Here is a 20100-nt window from a genome sequence, read left to right as displayed (position 1 = left end):
TCGAGTCTTGTTTAAATCTGGTTTACTAGGAAATAAAAATTCGACTTCTTCTAATAATGATATTGTTGATTGTGCATCTTGCAAACTTGGTAAAAGCAAAACTCTTCCTTTTCCATTGCATAAAACCAGCACCACCAAACCTTTTGAAATCGTGCATACTGATGTTTGGGGTATTGCACCTGTTATTTCTCATGAACATTACAGATATTTTGTTACATTTATAGATGATTTCACTCGTTTTACTTGGGTATATTTTCTTCGATCTAAAAGTGAGGTCTTCTCTGTGTTTAAAGTCTTTCTTGCCTTAGTTGAGACACAATTTTCTGCCAAAATCAAAATTCTGCAATCTGATTCAGGTGGTGAATATATGTCAAATGCATTTCAATTTTTTCTTCAAAGTCATGGGATCATATCACAACGTTCTTGTCCTTTCACCCCACAACAAAACGGTGTGGCTGAAAGAAAGAACCGTCATCTTCTTGATGTTGTTCGAACTCTCCTTCTTGAGTCATGTGTTCCTTCTCATTTTTGGTGTGAAGCTTTGTGTACTGCTATTTATTTAATTAATCGATTACCATCTCCCCACTTGAACAATGATTCTCCCTATGTTCGTTTGTTTGGACATGCACCAAATTATTCTAATCTTCATATTTTTGGATGTGTTTGTTTTGTTCACCTTCCTGCACATGAGAGAAATAAACTTACTGCCCAATCTGTCAAGTGTGCTTTCTTAGGCTATGCTGTCACCCAAAAAGGATTTCTTTGTTATGATCCACATGCACGTCGAACTCGTGTCTCTAGGAATGTCATATTTTTTGAAAATCAGCCTTTCTTTTGCACCCAACAGCCTTCAGTACTTCCTTCTCTATCTGTTTTACCATCTTTTTCTCCATCGCCAACACCAGTACAAAGGTTTAAACCTGGTTATGTTTATCATCGGCGCACTCCTGCTTCTGCTCCTTCTCCAGGTCTCACTGAGGTTCCTTCACATCTTCCTGCAGCATCTGATCCTGTTCTGCCCATTTCTTATGATCCCCCTCCTCTTCGTAGAAGCTCTAGACCTCACAAACCTCCTGAAAGGTATGGTTTTTCAACTCCTGTGGCTATGTCTACTACTCTATCTTCTATTTCCATTCCCACTTGTTATAGACAGGCTAGCGCACATGAGTGCTGGAAACAAGCAATGGAGGCAGAACTTAACGCCCTTACGGCCAATCATACTTGGGACATTATTTCTTGTCCTTCACATGTCAAGCCCATTGGTAGCAAGTGGGTTTATACTGTAAAACTCAAGTCTGATGGATCTTTGGATAGATATAAAGCTCGATTGGTTGCTCTTGGCAATAAACAACAATATGGCTTCGACTATGAAGAAACATTTGCACCCGTTGCTAAGATGACTACGGTAAGAACACTTCTTGCTATCGCAGCCTCTAATGCTTGGCCTTTATATCAGATGGATGTAACCAATGCCTTCTTGCATGGGGATCTTAAGGAAGAGATTTATATGACACTTCCACCTGGTATGTCCACAAAGGCTTCTAATGCAGTTTACAAACTCAGACGCTCTTTGTATGGGTTGAAACAGGCACCTAGAGCCTGGTTTGAGAAGTTTCGCAATACTCTTCTCACCTTCTCCTTCACCCAAAGTCAATATGATTCATCACTTTTCTTTTACAAGACCACCACTGGTATGGTATTTCTCTTAGTTTATGTTGATGATATTATCCTCACTGGAAATGACATTGGGTTGATCACTGAGCTTAAACATATGCTGCATAGTAAATTTCAAATGAAAGATCTTGGACATCTCATATTTTTTGGGGCTGGAAGTTCACTCTAGAGATCATGGTTTGTTCTTAAATCAACATAAATATATTCAGGATCTCATTGAGCTTGCTGGTTTAAAGGATGCTACTGCTGTTGATACACCAATGGAGGTGAATGTGAAATACCGAAAAGATGAAGGCGAGCTTTTGCCTGATCCTTTTTTATATAGGCAACTTGTTGGTAGTCTTATCTACCTCACCATTACAAGGCCTGATATCTCCTATGTTGTCCATATAGTCAGCAAATTTATGCAGGCACCTCGAAATCTTCATCTTGCTGCAGTTCGTCGTCTTATTAGATACTTAATTGGGTCCTCTACTCGTGGGTTGTTTTTTCCTCAACATTCTACTCTTACCTTGACTTCTTATAGTGATGCGGATTGGGCTGGCTGCCCGGATACTAGGAAGTCTATTACTGGCTGGTGCATTTTTCTTGGAGATGCTTTGATCTCTTGGAAGTGTAAGAAGCAAGATTGTGTCTCTAAATCTTCTACAGAGGCTGAGTATCGCGCCATGTCTGCAGCTTGTTCTGAAATTGTGTGGTTACGTGGTCTTATTTCTGAACTTGGGTTCCCCCCAACTGCTCCTACTCCACTTCATGGTGATAATACTAGTGCTATTCAAATAGCTGCAAATCCGGTCTACCATGAACGCACCAAGCACATAGAGGTGGACTGTCATTATATTAGGGAGGCCTTTACTCGAGGTGTTATCACTCTTCCTCATGTCAATATTGCTCTTCAAATAGCTGATGCCTTTACAAAAGCATTGACACGCCAACGACATCAGTTTCTCAGTCGCAAATTGATGTTGTTCGATCTACCCGCATCAATTTGAGGGGGGATGTCAATATATTCTCCTTTATTTCATTTCTTTAATAGCTGTCAGTGCTGTCAGTATATTCTTCTCTTTCTTATTCTATTTCTTTCATAGCTGTCACTATATTCTTCTTTCTTTGTTTAATTTCTGTTATAGCTGTATATCCCTTGATTCTCTCTAAAGATCTCAATTATTGTCTAGGCCTAGTATTAAAGTATCTGATTATGTTTATTAGATCCTAGAATTAAGGGATTTTGATACTTCTTGATGTATATATATATTGTAACTCTCTTAGTGAAAAATACAGAAAACATTTCAGAATTTCTCTTGTATTATCTTGTCAAGAAATAGAAGCACATCTAGAGATAAATATATGCAAATCAAATACAGATATTATTCTAAAAGTGCCATGAGTTCTAAAAGAAAAGGTTGAATTTTTCGATGTTAGAGAGTAATATAAAATCATTCTTGAGGCTTCATCTAGGAGCTTAGGTTGAACTAGTTCTTTGACATGATATCAGAGTCTTGATAACCAACTGGTCACGAGCCAAGTTAATAGAATTAAGCACAAGGTAATGGTGGCCCCATGCAAGTTTCAAGTTCAAAGAACTTTTACACCTAGGAGCTTAAGCTTTTAAGTTGAACTGATTCTTTGACATTCACCACTACAACCATTTAGGAACAGCAGCATCGTGAAACCATATATCAACTCCAAACATAGGATAAAAGTATATTTGCAATGCACACATTCTCGGGCTTTTAGGGGAGTGATCTTGCCTTTCTTTCCTAACATTCAACAACTTTGGAAATCACATTTGCATTCAAACCTTTTCTTTTTCTTTCTTTTTCTTGTTGAAGGATGACTTGCTCTCCAAATTGTCTATAGTCTCTTTCTTTCCAATAATAATTTTTCTTTCTTTCTTCTAAGAAGAAGTATATACATATAGCAGAGGCACTTAAAATGTAAAATGTTTAACTAAAAGCAGGCCTGCTTTAGCAGTTGTTAAAGAGCTTTTACTAACTTGATGAAGATTCTGGAGTTGATAATACCTAGTTTAAAGTCTAGCATATCTACATGTAAATGAAACACCAGCTTAATTTAACTCACCTACCAACCATGAACTCAAACAATTTTGTAGCCCCTTTTCAATTCAAATTTGCAAAAAGCATGCAATTGGTAACAAATTTCATTTCAATGCCTTCAAAAGCTCAAAGTCACAATAAAATTTGGCATTCTAGATGCTACATCTAAGGAAATCATCATATGATCATGCGACAACCTCATAGAATAGCATACCTCTGAAGAAGATTAACAAAAATGTGGCAACCACCAATGAGATTAACTTGTTCAAGGAAAGCAACAAGCAGTTGTTTTTGAGAAAGAGCACGGATGACCATATGCAGAACATCCTCAATGCATGCCGTATCCTGGCTTGTTTCAAAGAAGGCTATTATTGCCTTTATGTCTGCAGTGCCAATGCATTGCCTGCATATCCCAAAATTTTATATAAGAACTTGTAAAATAAAACACCAGATGAGAAACCAATAAACCAAAATAAGTTTGTTTCAAAGTAACTGCAGTAGTGGAAACAGTACCTGAGGCTCATCTCACCGAGACTCAATAAAAGAAGACGAATTTTGCGAGTTTCTTCTCTATTAGGTCTCTCTCCAATAATAACTTTGGTAATGGGATGCCTAAGAGGCTTGCTTCCAATAGCAAACCGAGATTTTGAGTTGTCCCAATAAAATTGACAAATTATATCAATAACACGAGGTAGCTGACACAGACTCTTGAGTAATCTTGGATCATTGTCAAATTGCTGGATGAGAAACATGTAAAGCTCTCGCTGCACCTTGTATACTGTGTAGACCCAGATGAAAGGATTAAGAAAGATGCAAGATATGGCATCTTTAACAAGCAGCTCAGCTAAACCTGAAGAAAAAGCAAAGAAGATAAATACTTTCAAACAAAAAAAGAATATGCACAAAATGCAACTAAAATGATTGAGGATAATCAATACATGAATAGAGTACTTTTCCACATGAATTAAAATTAGTGGATAGTTTATGATACACACCACAATTTGCAGCAACGTTAAACAGATGTTTCAAAGCTGAAAGGGTCTCCAAATTGAGTAGCTCTGGTGGAACTGATTGCAATAAAAATCCCAGTATTGAAAATCCAGAAAGAAGATGCATTTGCTGCTGATTTGCTAAATTATCATCTAGGACAGAAGCTATAAGCTCAATAACCTCAGCTGTCAGGCGTTCTTTTGTGATTGGTGTAAGCAATGCATGTTCAAAGGATCCACTTTCTTCATTGTCATACCTATCAGATTGGGAAATGAGAGGAAAAAACACAGACACACCACCGACACAGTAAATTATCTGTTGCAGCATGCGTCGTGAACATAACTGTGTACCGGCCATAACAGTTGCTTCAAATGCCTTCTTATCTAAGGCATGATCTGTTACCAGTGAAACATTAAACAGCTTCTTGCCATCACTTGCCTGAAAAAGAAACTAACTGCTTTGAATTTGCCCAAATATCCAAAGCAAGCTTTTAAAACCAAAAGTTTCATGATAAGACAACAAACCTGGGCATTGAGTCCAAAGATAATTTTTGATGACAGACCATCTTTAGCATCAAGAATTCCACTGGGCAATGAGCTATCATAAAAAGGTGTGGCTTCATTATCAAGGAACGAGTACATATAGCTTGGTCCTAAGGAATAGATGCCCTGGACTTGCTCAGAAGAAATGGCATCACTAAACAAGTAGACAGGACCAATCTGACCATGAAAAGAGAAGAAATCTCGAATGGAGTCCGGAAAAATTTCTTCTTCATTCTGAGGCGAATTAATTTTCATGCCAATACTACTGCTCGTCAATAATTCATTAACTTTTGCATATCTGAATCATGAAAAGATGCAAATCAGGGAGGAAAATCCCTCTACACAAATTGAAATGTGAATGAAATAAAAGACAGGAAGTGAGATAGAACCTGCATCGTTCAGATGCCACAAGATCACCATTCACATAACATCTCAACAGGCTACCCCCAGAAAATGTCCGCCCAATGCTATGAGTTATGCAAAGAAAATGCCATTTCTTACTGGCTAAATTAATATGAAATTGAATACGCTGTCGCTTCAGATTAATTGACTGCCAAAGACAAAGAGATAATATTAAATGAGAAGCTAACAAGAATCTTCTTAGTCCAAATTATTGATCAGAGCTCTTCATATATATGAATTACCACCACCAGAAGAATTTTCCCAGCCAATAACTTACCTCATAAACAAGCCTTTCATTTCCAACAGCTGCCAAGCACCCTTTTCCATTTTCAGAAAGAAAACTGAAAAGACCCATTGTTCCGTTTCTAGGGAAGCTTTCCACTCTAAGCCAGCACGAAAAAGAAAAACCCTTGCTGAGAGGCCACTGCACAGGTGTTTTAACTATAATCCCCTGCAGTAAGTTAAGAGAAAATGCAAATAGTCAGTTTTTGTTATATTATTTTTAATTTCTCTGAGAATGAGAGTGCAAGTATCCTGAAAAACTCATGTTTAAGGGTAAAATAAGTGTATTTTATCACGATAAAACAAATCACAAGTATAAAGAGGAGTTTAAAGCATCATCCAATTCAAAGTAAAAAAATCAACACAATAGCTCTCCAATCCAGCTGAAAACTAAGAACCTTACATCTCTCAAAGCAGTGACAAAAAAAATCTACCCCATAAACAATAGCCTCAAAACAGAAAGATCCTTAAAACTATTGAAATCGAGTTCACTTAACTGGACAAAGATTGCACAATAACACTGTATGTCAATGTAATTGGATATGACGACACAGGTTAATTTCTTTAGATAACTTCTAAGAAACCATAGGGACTTACAGAATCATTCCCGTTGAAATCAAAAAAAGTAGTTGGGCCCTTCTCATTGAGCATTGACAAAACAGTGGTCAATAATAGTGAGCAGTACTGCTGCCGCGTCCCGACTTTTTCACTTCGGAGAAGAGCAAAGATTTTACGGATATCCTTCCCAGATATGCTATGCCCACCAACGACCTGAATCAATTGCGCAATTTTCAAAATGGTGCTGTCATTATCTTCTTGAGAAAACCAATCAAGAAGAAAATTAAGCATTCCTGCTCTGACACATGAGGCTCGGTTGGAAATGGAATCCCTGAGCAGTTGCTGGAACATGTTGAGACCATAGTGCCGCAAAGAGTCACTGCTCTGCCCAGTCATAAAATAGAAAGTAATGATACAGAATATTGTTGTCAAAAAACAGAGGGAAAGAAAGGGACAACTTCAGAGATGAGGCAGTGGCCACTCCAAATCTGAGGAAAAGGAAACAAACAAATGGAAAATTTACAGTGGGAAACAATTACCAACCTTCTGTAGAACACTGAGATAAAGTATGATCACATCCTCATTCTGAAGCAGAACAACAGTGGAAAAAACTATATATGAGAAGCAAGTCTATTTCACTAACTTAAGATTATAAAAACATTTGAGTATATAGAGAAGGTAAAATAAGAATTAACAAATGTACGATCAACTAACAGTGACTGGCAATGAATTGTCCAATTTTCAGGCAAGGATATCACCTGTATGAGAGGGTTTGATTTTATATCAAACTTTCCATCAACAAGCATATCAAGAAGTGCATTTAAAAGTGCTTCACTTGGACGCCATTGACAAAAGTCCAATAGCAAACTTTGCATTGTCTGATAACCCTTGCCAACTAAGGCTCTAAACGAAGCCTACAAAAATTAATGGATTAAGTATAATTGGCATTATTAAATAGCCACATGAATAAAGAATTTTCCATGCATTGCAATAATTAAAAGTCCGTTTGGGAACGTAGTACAACCCGTGTTTCCAAAAAAATCAGAAGATGTGAAAGGAAGGACAACAAGAATCACACAAACAGGGTGATAAAAGAAAAGCTTTTATATAAAGTTGGAAATTGACTTAGTTACATTGAATCAGACTAAGCAAAATAAGATAAATTAAGCAACCAAACCAAAATTGTCAACACCAACCCGCCCGCCCCCCAATTTCCAAGCTTGTTTTGACATGTAAGGTGATCACTTGATTATCAATAGGACTTCATATACATGAATAATAGAATGAAAAGACTCGTATTAAGCCTTGCTTTATCCGATAACTAATGGACACGAGAATTTTACTCTATATCTACTGAGAGATCATACCAAGCTGCAAAACGTTTTAAACTATAGTCAAAAACCAACAGCCAGGTTAGTTCTCTTTCCCCTTAATATGTTCATCTTACTACTTTGCAGTAGCTCTTCAATGCCCATACCATATTACTAAACTCCCACATCTACCATTTCTTGACGATGGAGTTCCCAGCCACAAACACCACAAACAGGCATGTAATTCACCACCAAGCCCATTCATCCACTAATTCCTAACTATGAAGGACATCCATACACAGGCACACATGCATGCACGTATTCTCAATTATTGCAAGTACCAATAGCATTAATATTTTTAATTACCAAATGGACTTCAAACATACATGTCAAATTGTTACTTTGTAAATAATTCTCCATTAGAAACATCAGCCTTTCAACTGAAGTTAATTATTCATAGAATCCAAAGGTGAGAATATACAAGACCACCATGAAGGAAGATTAGAGGAAAACAAAACACACAAAACAAAAGCAGGAAAAAGAAATTACCTTTGAGTCATCATTATTTTCTAGGAGGCAGGTCAGAGTTTGAAGGACATTTAGAACTAACTTCTCTCCATTCACCTCATCAAGATTACCATTTAGTAATGAGACAACATGCAAAAAGCATTCGCCATCACGAAACAAGGCTTGGTAGTACTGAAAGAACAGATAACTATTAAGTAATCAAAACTACCCAAAAGCAAAGTTCTCATCATATATAACCCCCACAACCCCATTCATAGGAAAATAATAATAGCAACCATAATAAGGTCTATGAAATCAATATGACTTTTGAGGAAAACATACTGCAGGATTGGTCATGAGCATCTCTCTCATTCCAACCAATAGATTGATAGACAGCTCTGCAAAACTTTTCTCCCTTTCCTTTATTTGAGTGAAAGTCTCTAAATACTTTGAACATAAATGCAACTTTGCCTTTTGATCTTCTAGAGATGATGGAACTAACTGATGACATGGAAAAAGGTTAAGTTCAGTTGCCTTGGCAGCGACAACAACAAAAACTGTCAAGCAAAATTGAGTACAGTGAAGCACCTTCATGAGGTCAAGGATGCTCTCAAACACTTGATTTCTCATGCCTTCTTCCCAAAATAAATCAAACAAATAATCAATGCAAGTCCAGTCACCCAAAACCAAACTCCCTGCATCATCAGCAATTGAGAAAAATTTTGTGAAGAGCCCCATGCATGTATCCATGCATGCATACCAACTTTGGCCCATCTTTTCTGAATTAGGTCTCTGACCACCATGAAGTGGTAGTATTTTACTCTCAAGAGAAGGGCTCATATTTCCAGACCTTCTACACTCTTCGGCTTGAATACATGCAACTTTGAGGACCCGAGAAACTGCACTTAGAGACTTGAAGGAGGCAATCGTTTTCTCTGGCAAAAGCTGCAATATATGTAGTAGACTCTTTGCGAGAACAACAGCGATGTCAGGATGACATGCACATTGTTCTAAGGCATCCAGTAAAACAGACACCTCAGGCTGCAAAAAAGAAAAGCAAATTCTAGCATGACAAATGCAACACTACCAAGTTTATCAACTAATAACGAGATATTTATGGCCTTTGCAAAACCCAGATAACAAAGTGCCTCAAAATAGCATCTCTCCCCTTCAACAAACATTCATATTTTTAGTTCATAAGCAAGTTTGTTTATACTGAGAACGACAAAAAATGGAGGGCATCCTTTCAATGTGACTCCTATATGAAAGAAAAGTCACAACAACAAAGCTAAAATCGATAACATCAATGAACTCCAAAAGAAATAGATGAGAACAATTTTGTGACATTTATAATCACAGATAAGTCAAAAGATTTCCTCACCCTTTCGAGACCATGCTATTTCACTCCAAACAATGACATCATAAAAACTAAGATAGGAACATGGCCATGTTATGTTATTTTTCCCCTCCAACATGGATCACAAAGCTTAACCACTAAAGATGATGCTGCTCAGCTTATCCCAAAAACTAAGAAAAGCATAGATCATATCTAAAAGAAGACATGGGATTGCAAATGATTCGATATTTCCCCGATATCTTCAAAAACAAACGTCATCATGCAAACTCAATTACAAGGTTTTACCAGCTTATTCAAGTCAGACTAAATTCAATCTCCTTTCTTATCAGATAATATGTAAGAAACAAAACATCAATCTTAAAGAACTATTCACCATTAAGTCAAAAAGAGAATCATCAAGTGAATGAAACAAAAACCTACCAAGTTATCCACAGTTCCATTGCAAGTTGCAGCAAATTCCACAAAGGAGATTACTTCCATCTGTAGGATCTCAAAACTACTAATCTTTGTTTGATTCGAAATGCTAGTAGATGACAAGTTTCTGTCAAGCTGTCCTGGGAACCCTTGACTGTAACTGCCACACTCACCAGCCATTTCTTCTGAATCTGGTCCGAAGTGGAAAAAATTCTCAGAGAAGATAAGGTCCCATAACCCCTCTTCCCTGAATATTTCAAGTGATACAGGTGATGAGACAAGAACCTTCGTAAAGGCATCAAGTACACAGTGTTGTAGGACATTGGCAAAGACCCTGCAAAATAAACAAGCAAATAAAGGAAAAACGAGGGAATCATGGAAAAAACATGCACGGTAAACAAAATTTGGTGCCCTGAATTTCCTAACAAGAATACAGGGAAAGAATACAGAAAACACTCTGCGTCATCACCTTAAATGGTTAGGCAACTCCTTTTGATTTGAACAAGCCTTGATGCATGGAAAGACTGTAAGAAGAACCCCCATGACCCACTTAATTGAAAGTTCACCATATGCTGCAGAAATTGGCATTCCAATTCGACCAGTGTTTGTTTGGACATGGTGAGGTTTAATATTTTCAGGAGCAACAATGAAAGAACACAGCACCCCACTCAATTTGACAACATATTCATTCCAAAGTTTAGAATAAGCAGCATCAGCTGGAAGGGGAAAAGATCGCTCCATCTTTACATGATTCTCATTTTCCAAGTCAGAAACAGGAATTTGGCAATCATCCTGTACAGACAAATCCTTTGTATTCTGCTCACACTCTTGAAGCAAGAAGGAAAGCGAACAAAAGCTATTTGCAAATTTATGAATTCTTCCATTTTCACATAGGAACTGCAGGTTGTTCATATTACCAAAGCTGAATATTTGTTAAGGGCATTGATAATTGTTAGTACATAATTAACAGCCAAAATATTGAGGAATAAAAAAAAAGCTTTCTTTTTCACCTTTTGGACCAAGAAAAATAAATGGGGAGTCTGGGCCAGATACTAAGAGAACTCCTACCAACTTAGCCCCTGATACGATATATAATGTCCAATTTTCCTTAAAAAGAGAAGATTTCATGATTTTTTTTTCTTCATCAAAGGATACCTTTCGCTCCATGCAATTCAGAATTCTAAACTTCCTAATGATTGGAGTGTCAACTTAAAGCCTAGTTATCTTTTTCATTTCATAAACAAAATTGGAAAGCACTATGCGCACATAATCTGGATTCACTTCGAGGCAAGATATCAAATGGAGCAATGTAGAACATTAAATCTATGCAAATGCATGATTAGAAGGATACACGGCCTCTCTTAGAACTGTCAAAGACAGTACATGTAACTGGAATATTTTCAGCAAGGGATTCTCACCTCTGCAATAGAATGCAAACCATATATTTTAGGAAGACAAGATAGTGAGCACAACAAAGTTAAGACAAAGGTTCAACTTGAAACAAAAGCATATGAAAGAAACCAAAACAAACATAACATTATATTTCAAATGGAAAGGAAAAGAACTAAATCAGCATCTGATATCTTGTCATTGCTAATTACAACAAAAGCAACACTGCTAAACTTCTAACAGTCTCGAAACCATAATTTTCTAAGTGAAATAATGCCAACACAAGAAGCAAACTCAATGCTTTAAAAGAGAAATTAACTAATGTCAGAACTTTCATGCAGCAGACCAGATCACACACGCACGGCGAGAGCAGAAGAGCAGTGAAGTTAGAGATCGGAAAAATCAGAGGCTCAAGGCATTAACTAAAAATCTTATCCACTCTAGCAATAACAGGATCAATAGAAATTCCAATAATCTCCACCCCAACATTCTCTCCAAGCAGATGCGAATTTCAGCAAGCCTAACCACATTAGAATTGTTAACTCGGGCAAGATTAAGTTTATCAGTTTATGGCCTTCAACTTCTTCATGGTGTTCTGCTTCAGCATTGTGTAGGGGAAGTGGAGAGCAAATTTAAATGATTTGCCAAAAAATGGGAAATACAGAAAACCCTTTTTTCAGTAAAACTTAGTACTAATCTTGAGGATGCCTTATCTTCTCCATTGCGTTTCATTTTCTCTATTTTTTCTTGTATTAAAAAAAGGAAGGAAGACAATTCAATACATCATTGCTCATTCTTCCAATATTATCAACTGGATGAGTATTAACGCATTAACTAGATTTAAGGAAGACAAGGACAGTGTATTTTACATTTGGACATTCCAGTGATCCAAAAAAAAGTTGAAAAGTTTCTATTTTACCTTGGAACCATATTTCCTCAAGAGTGTCTATTTCATTTTATCTTAAAACTGACATCATCGAAGAGATTCCGATAACCATCAAATGCAATCATTAGATAAAAAAATGTTGCTTGCCAATCATCAAAGTTCTCAACAAAGTTTGCCATCAGATTTTGATATCCTAACATGAAAATTATTACCTTTCATCACCAACATGAGAGGCGTTCCTCAACAATAGCACATTAATTGATGGAAGCCCTTGTCCATCCAACAGAACTTCAAGCCCTCCAATGCTTTTAAAATGATTTTGACCACGTGGATTATTGGATAATGCTAGATGAAGAGTCCACAAAGTCAAATATTGAAGTGACAAATCTGTCCTTTGTTCTTTCATGCTCAACCTTCTGATGACTCGCAGCAACTCTGAAGCACAAACAAATTCAGTGAGTGGAATGTTGAATACAACAACACCAGGCCTCAATCACAAACTAGTCACAGGCAGCAGCTACATGAAATGTTGAATGCAAATAAGAATAAATGTTCAGCGAGAGTACTAACTTAATTGTGGACCATAGGAAAATGACACGAGAAGTTTCTATCAGGATTGATTGGTGCAACTTCTAAGCTCAAGTCACATACACTAAGTGATGACTTTAGTGGGGATGCCAAAAGATAGTATCAGGATTTTCGCTCTTTTTTTCATAAGAAGAAGAGTATTTAATTAAGCAAGAAAAGATGGTATCTAAAAAACAAAACTATACAATAAGATATCCTCCATGGGGGGAATCAATAAAAGAGCTTCCTGATCCTGCCAATGATGTGCTAGAAGCACAGGTGTAGAGCAAACATGAAAAGGTTAAAGAGTACTATTATATTCCATGATAACTACTTGGACAGGAATTGGTTCTTGAAATTTATCAAGCTATTCTCCATCCATGGACTGCCAAAGCATCTTGTAATCCTTTCCCTTCCCGACCACAAAGCTCAAAGATCCAATACCCTGCCCCACAAGAATGCCCAGCTAAAAAATGACCAAATGTATTCATAATTCAGAGCTTATAAATAATCAACCATGACACTCTCTCTACATGCATATGGTCAGATAAATTTCAATGTTGTGGAAATTTCCCTGCAGCATATTATGTGAGATTAAATATTTCAGAATTAAAGGAGTGAAATATTCATTCACGAAAAGAAGCCACATGAAAAACTAAAGGTGTGAAATATTAATTCATAAAAAGAAGTCACATGAAAGACCAACACAGCAAATGACTAGAAGCTAAAGCCTTCCCAACACAAGAGAGGATTGAAATACCAAGGGTGGGTGGGTGGGTGGGTGGGTGTGTTCATTGTATTTGAATATATAAAATCGTTGCCCTTAGAGATACATACAGGAGCAACCTTATGACACATCTGTGTTTTTTCTCTTTTCAGTAGAGGGACACTAATTACTAAACCAATTTAGAAGCATCCTTTTCACTATGCTTTATCAAGTCAAGTTAACATGTATAAAGATCTTAAAAGTGCCTACCTTACCTACTAACCAGTTAAGAACACCAGCTTCCATCACTGACACAACTGCCCTCTGATGCCAATATAGCCTCGTTTCAGTAGGAACCTCCACACCACTAGAAGATTCATTGGAAGATGCACCCCAACTGGGGGTGAAAAACTCTGCATGGCTACTGAACAACTGTGCTTTCTCATATAAATTTGTATTTAAATCAATATAACCACATATTATGGACACCACATATAAAAGTATTTGTTGCAAAAGTCGTGTCTTATCTAGAAAAATACTAGACAGACTCTCGTCGCCAGATAGTTCACTTGTTATTGATTTTAGATGGACAACAGCCCCTGAAAAGAAAGAATTAAAAACAAAAATAAAGTAAAAATGGGCACAACATTCTGACTTTTATGGCAGTAACTACTCTAGAAACAAAAGGACAGTATTCAAAGTTGTGGATAAGAAATTTCGATGACAGGCATCGAGTTAGAGACAGCAGCTCCCTCCTCGGACCCAAGAAAGAACCCAAGTGAGAATGTATCTTACAGTGATTAGATGTCAATACAGTCAAAAATCCATCGCCACATAAAAGAAAACAGCAAGAGAAGCAAACATTATGTGTGTACCTTTCATTAATGCAGTTAGCTTTTGAATCCCGCCATAGTATCCAAAAACTCTGCAGTTATGCATTGAACGAGTGATTATTGTTAAAGCATTCAACAAGGGCAGTCCTTCAGAAGTGATACTCAAACTTGTCGAATTCCCTGGTAAGTCCACCCTGGTGCGCACCACACTAGTGTTTACTGGATTTGCAATGAAAAAAGAATTATTAAACATGGAAAAAAAATAATCAATATGGAAAAGGTCAATAAGAAGGGAGGTAAGAATCATGCAACATGCACTGCCTTCACAAAGGTGTTCATTATTAAACCTAAAAATTGAGATATCACCAAACACTTTACATAGGATGCACAAGTATCACGTTGCCAATAACTTGTATGATGATGACAATAGTAAGAGAAAAGGCAAGATTTGCCACAATATGCCAAGAGAGGAGGAAATCAACTGGTTTACTAAGGTGGGAGTAACAATAATGATTAAAAAATTGGTGGGCTACACATTGTGCATAAATTCTAGCAATTAAAACAACTGTAAAAGAGCAAGATATTGTGTAATGTTGTGCTATGAGATTCTTCAAGAAAAAGAAGAAAAGGAAAGGAAAATGTTTTTTCCATCTGACGTTACTTTCATTGAAATGTCTTTGAAGACAATCTTATGACAGTTTTTCATGAATTTCTTCTCAATAAGTTGTATTTTGAAAATCATGGTACAATCTTATGTTAGCAGTTTTATTTAAACAGTAGTTCTTAATAAATTAATACAATGACATGTTACATGTGAGGCTCAGAACATGCTGTCATCTGCTGTATAGTATTATAGGCTTGATGGATAGTCATATCTTCCTAGGGTATACTGAGATGTGCTGAACAGGCTGTTCTTTTTTTTACCGGAAAGCAATAAATGATCCTGAGAACAGTGAATGATTTTCAATTGATGCAACTTGTAGGTTTTAAAAGACCACCAAGATCTTGTCGTGAGATAATTTCTTCAAACTGGATTGGGTTGGTTTGGGTCATTATAACAGTGACATGTCATCAAAAAAATTGGAGCTATTAGTAAAGAACAAATTCCGATGACTATATATTAGACCAGTTTCTTTAGCTTGTTGGTTTGTAAGATCTGAAGCACCCTTGAGTGAGAGAAAAATATAAACTAGTTCAGAAGCAATCTTAGACCACCACTGCTAGAAACATCAAGTCCATTACAATCATTAACAAATATCAAAAAAAAATTATTATCTTCATCAAGCAAATTGGAATTTCATTTTCTAACTTATACAGCTAAACAGACAAAACATCAGCAATCAGGATCTTACATTCAGAAACAAGAGAGGTTAACTGTGTGATCTCTTCAGTCAATGTAAGAATGATTTCTGCAGGGTGTCCAGCAGAGCAGCCAACAATTATATCATCAACCCGCAATGGATACTCCATGGGAGGCACAGTTGTCAATGCAGCCTCTGGCAGCTGGCTGGCATTAGCGGGTTCCCATTTCTCAAATACCATTAAAAATTGCTTGAGGAAGACATGAAATAGCTTCTTCTTTTCAGCCTAAAAATAGTGAATCAGAAAACATTTTTTTTTAGACAAGAGAACATTGTGTCGATGGCAAAAGGAAATTACAAAAGCTTGATGGAGACAAGGCCATCCTCCCTGAAAAAGAAAGCAAGCACCTAACCATGACACCACAAAGAAGCCCTGCCCCACAACAGTTGTCTCAAAGTGTACTGGTCCTTAAAAGTTGTAGCATTACTCAATTACAAGATACACCATAGAATGAAGAAGCTATTTCATGACACATTAGTATTAATACCCAAGAATCTCCACTGTAAATAAACAATCTACAGCACATATTCATCACGAGTGGGAAATGTAAAGATAAGCGACTATGAAACTCACCATTTTCTTGACACATTAGACAAATGATACTGGAAGATAAAGCCTTGTGAAGCCTTCTTATTTGTAAAAATCATGAAGTACTAATTATGTTGGGCACCATTATCTAGATAGAGGCCACAACTTTAGAGGGTACCTTGGCTTTCCAGATACAATGAGGCAAAGAAGAAGACGAATGGTAAGGGTGCTAGGAAATTTGGAAAAGAAAAGACTTGCAAGATATGCATCAGACCCTTCCAAAGCCAAAACTCTATCAGATTTCCTACTCAAGAGAAAAGAACTAAGAATAGGAAGTAAATTAATGAAATCATCTGATTTTCTATAGTTAAGATTCCAAAAAAAAAATGAAAATTCCAATCTACATTATCCCCTTTGATCGAACAAAAATAAGAAATAGGAGCATTATGCAAACAGGAGAGGTGACAAAGATGTGTAAACCTGGCAAACCTGGCAACTCACAGAATGAAGGCAAAAAAAGACATATACAACAAAGTGCAAACAATTGTTCATGACATAGTGTAAGTCATCTTTATTTTGAAACTGAAACAATAAGTATACGAGTGATAGACTGCAGCTTGCTACACAGAACAGCTCAAGAAACATGCTTCCTTTTAATAGTTCACTTGTTAAAACACGGACTTCCCCTGCTAAAGCAAATAAAATTTCATTCACAGGCCAAGCATTTCTATACCTCTCCTATCAATAAAATTATCACCTTATTTTATGTGATAGATCATCCATAACGAATACAATATAGACACAAGCTAGAATATATGCTTTACTTTTGACAAATAAATTAATTTTAGTATGAACCATCACAGGTGTTTACTTTCAACATGTCCCAGCTCAGCCTCTATCAATATATAAAACCTTCATCATTTTTCAATGGAAGAATTAGGGGATAGAAAAGCTCCAAAGACACAATAAACATGGTTGCTGCAAAACACATATCAAAATTATTGATTCATTCCATGTTAAGTCACATCTATAAATAGAAAAGAGTTCCTCTAAATTAATCAAGTTGTGCATGGATTAAAAAAATCTTTTTGCTTCAAGGACAAAAGAAAAATGACAGATGAATTTGCATAACACATTACTTTCAGCAACACAATATACAGCATAAGAAGCTGGAAAGATACCAAACAGTTTAATTGGAAAAAAAATTAAGACCATGATACTAGCAGTCATACCTTGTCAACAGCATTCTCATATTTCTCCCAGAGTGTATGTAAAACCGCCTCGTCACCTACTTCACTGATAAGATGGCCAAAATGTATGAATATCAAGTAGATTAACCCGCAGTTGCTATTTGAGAAATAGAAAATCTAGGGGTAAGAACTAAAGAGTGCACAAAAAATCTATGTCATTGCACTCCAGAGAAGGAGTAACAAAGCTTAAGTCTAACAGAAAAATTGTTGACACTTGCACTTGAAAATAGTTTAAGCCATTAATCAAAATAGCTACTGGTATATTTGAAAAGTTGTGTATTACCAGGAAATAGGAGGCAGACAAATAAATGAGGATCAGAATAGGGGAGTATAACTTTAATCCACCGTTAAATTAGGGGGCAGGAGGGGAAGAGTCCATCACATAAATAATTCCAAACAATGGCCATATGTTAAGCAATCTTCTCTTCTCCTGCTATACCTTATTCGGTATTTTGTAACAAACTTGTGTTGCTATTTTTACAGGCAAAGAAGCAGGCATTCCAATGCTTCTACTTCTTCTTTTTCCAAAACTTCAACTTATTGTGAAACTAGTTTATCATAGATCTAAACCATCCCATCAGCAAATCAACTTGATACAATCAGTCATTATTATAACATGATATATGTGCAAATAATAAAAAATTAGAAGCTTATGGGTGATGATGTACAGGATTGCACGTTTCCACAAGGTCATGACAGATTTAACAGTTCAAAAGCTTGACGCTTAATAGAGGGTAAAGGCCTTTATACAAGAACAACCATAAGCTTCGCAAAGACAAAGAACTGCATACCTCAATATTTTGGGTGTTGTGGAAAGGACAAAACAAAAAATATTTGAGGAGGAATCCATTTTCAAATCATTGAACAATTTATGGGATACTTGAGGGAAAGTAGGGAGTTTTATCTAGCAAAGCATTCTTAAGTTTTACATATTGCTCGTTCTGAATTTAGTTTACATGATGTGTATATTAAATGAGGATGACTGGTAGTCTTTCTCATAAATCTGCAGCACTCCATCTGTGCCTTCATTGACTGATTTATAGGCTTTAACAATTAAAAACAAACACAAACAGTAAATTTGAAGTGCTTTCTTTCCACATTAATAAGAATCCTCAACTCTTATCAAAGAAAAGAAAAATGCAAATCATGATAAGCTTGCATAGATTCAGACTAGTCACACGTACCTGAAACAGATCTTTGGAGAAGGAGGAGAAAACCTCCCAGATGATGACCCCTGGATGGACTCTCCAGTTTGACCACTGGATGTCCTTCGAATGAGATCAGCCACACCCTTAACAATGTTCATGCTTCCCACTATACTTACCGGAACAATCAAAACTTCACAATTCCATGAAAAAGATACAGATGGTCAATCCAGACCATTCCTTTTTGCGAGCTCAAGAATCTGTTTCCAAGGGAATGAAAATCACTAAGTCAAGCATGCTGCCTCTTTACTCCAAAGTTCAAACAATGTAATTTAGATTGCCGGAGAAAATAAGCATGACAGCACACTAATAAGAGAAACACTAAGCACATTTGCAGGTGCTATGACTGTGCTATGAGAGCTTACATATCCATACATGAATTGGTAGACATGTAAACATGAATTTATAGACATGCTCAAGTGAATTCGAGAGTCCATTGCACATTTCTCAAGCGCATTGTCATGTGCACTTAGGAATCCCCGATTAATAACTGCTCCATGGATATGATAGCATAAGAAGACACTATGACCAAAGATTCTTGACCACGTAACAAAAATGAAAAAAAAAAAACTGTTGCACATAGTACTTGTAATGACCTCAAGTTCACCTGCTTCAACTTGCCAGAAATCTTAAATTAGCAATAAAAGAATATTATAAACTAAAAACCAACAAAGCTAGTAAGAAGCAAAGAATAAAATTTATACTCCGACAATCAATTTTTTTGCATAATCTGAGAACTAGCAGTTATAATGAAAGATGCAAGAATTAAACCAGTAGTTGGGGGGAAATTATCAATTTGATCCTTGTAAATAATTAAGTTTAATAACCACTGATTATATGAGCATTAAGAACGAAGAGTACCTGATTAAATCGCAGGTCTGTAAAATACAATTTTAGGGTTTGGGGTTTGATCGCGAGATCTGACCTTGGAGTTTTTGACAGCTTTCGTTCTTTTACTTTTCTCTTTCAGAGGGGAAGGAACCGGAGAAAAATAGTGATCACATGGAGAAGCAGCTCTATTAAAAAAAGAATTTAGACCTCGAAAATGTGGTTTCGCGGGACTGCCCTTGTGCGTAGATAATTATTATTTATTTCCTCAATAATTTTCGAAATCTATTTTTATTTGCTTTCTTTTATAAAAGAAAAGTATATTTATATAAAAACTATGATTTAAATTTTAAAAATATTTTTTTATTAATGCATTTTTTTTACCAAAAAAATTTATTTGTGGCATTGAAAATTAAAAATTAAAAAAAAATAAAATTAAATGAGATAAACATT

The 20100-nt window shown here is 36.3% G+C and overlaps 1 protein-coding gene across 6 annotated transcripts in view; it reads right to left on the bottom strand.

Annotated features, from left to right (window-relative positions):
* Nucleotides 1–19876, bottom strand: part of LOC118031280 (BEACH domain-containing protein B) — a 40727-nt gene extending 20851 nt beyond the window's left edge. For 2 of the 6 annotated variants that reach the window (XM_073412582.1, XM_073412584.1), the window contains exons 1-22: nt 19681–19853; nt 18799–19019; nt 17597–17660; nt 15827–16061; nt 14517–14693; nt 13917–14240; nt 12581–12803; nt 11445–11513; nt 10563–11015; nt 10100–10427; nt 8911–9363; nt 8665–8823; nt 8365–8514; nt 7264–7419; nt 7049–7090; nt 6545–6889; nt 5943–6116; nt 5653–5813; nt 5246–5561; nt 4727–5159; nt 4245–4581; nt 3946–4134 (exon numbers count right to left, since the gene is read on the bottom strand). In XM_073412582.1, the coding sequence (XP_073268683.1) occupies nt 3946–4134; nt 4245–4581; nt 4727–5159; nt 5246–5561; nt 5653–5813; nt 5943–6116; nt 6545–6889; nt 7049–7090; nt 7264–7419; nt 8365–8514; nt 8665–8823; nt 8911–9363; nt 10100–10427; nt 10563–11015; nt 11445–11513; nt 12581–12803; nt 13917–14240; nt 14517–14693; nt 15827–16061; nt 17597–17660; nt 18799–18920 (4910 nt within the window). In that variant the 5' untranslated portion in view covers nt 18921–19019; nt 19681–19853. Of the gene's footprint in view, nt 1–3945; nt 4135–4244; nt 4582–4726; nt 5160–5245; nt 5562–5652; nt 5814–5942; nt 6117–6544; nt 6890–7048; nt 7091–7263; nt 7420–8364; nt 8515–8664; nt 8824–8910; nt 9364–10099; nt 10428–10562; nt 11016–11444; nt 11514–12580; nt 12804–13911; nt 14241–14516; nt 14694–15826; nt 16062–17596; nt 17661–18798; nt 19020–19680 lie in introns of those variants that run through there. The other 4 variants (XM_073412583.1, XM_035035634.2, XM_073412586.1 and 1 more) reach the window with 4 other exon arrangements.
* Between the last annotated feature and the right edge of the window lie 224 nt (nt 19877–20100).

Source organism: Populus alba, chromosome 11 (genome assembly GCF_005239225.2).
Source record: "Populus alba chromosome 11, ASM523922v2, whole genome shotgun sequence".
In the NCBI taxonomy this organism is placed as follows: Eukaryota; Viridiplantae; Streptophyta; class Magnoliopsida; order Malpighiales; family Salicaceae; genus Populus; species Populus alba.
The sequence above is the reverse complement of the archived record's forward strand: the minus strand, read 5'-3'. Positions and strand labels throughout refer to the sequence as shown.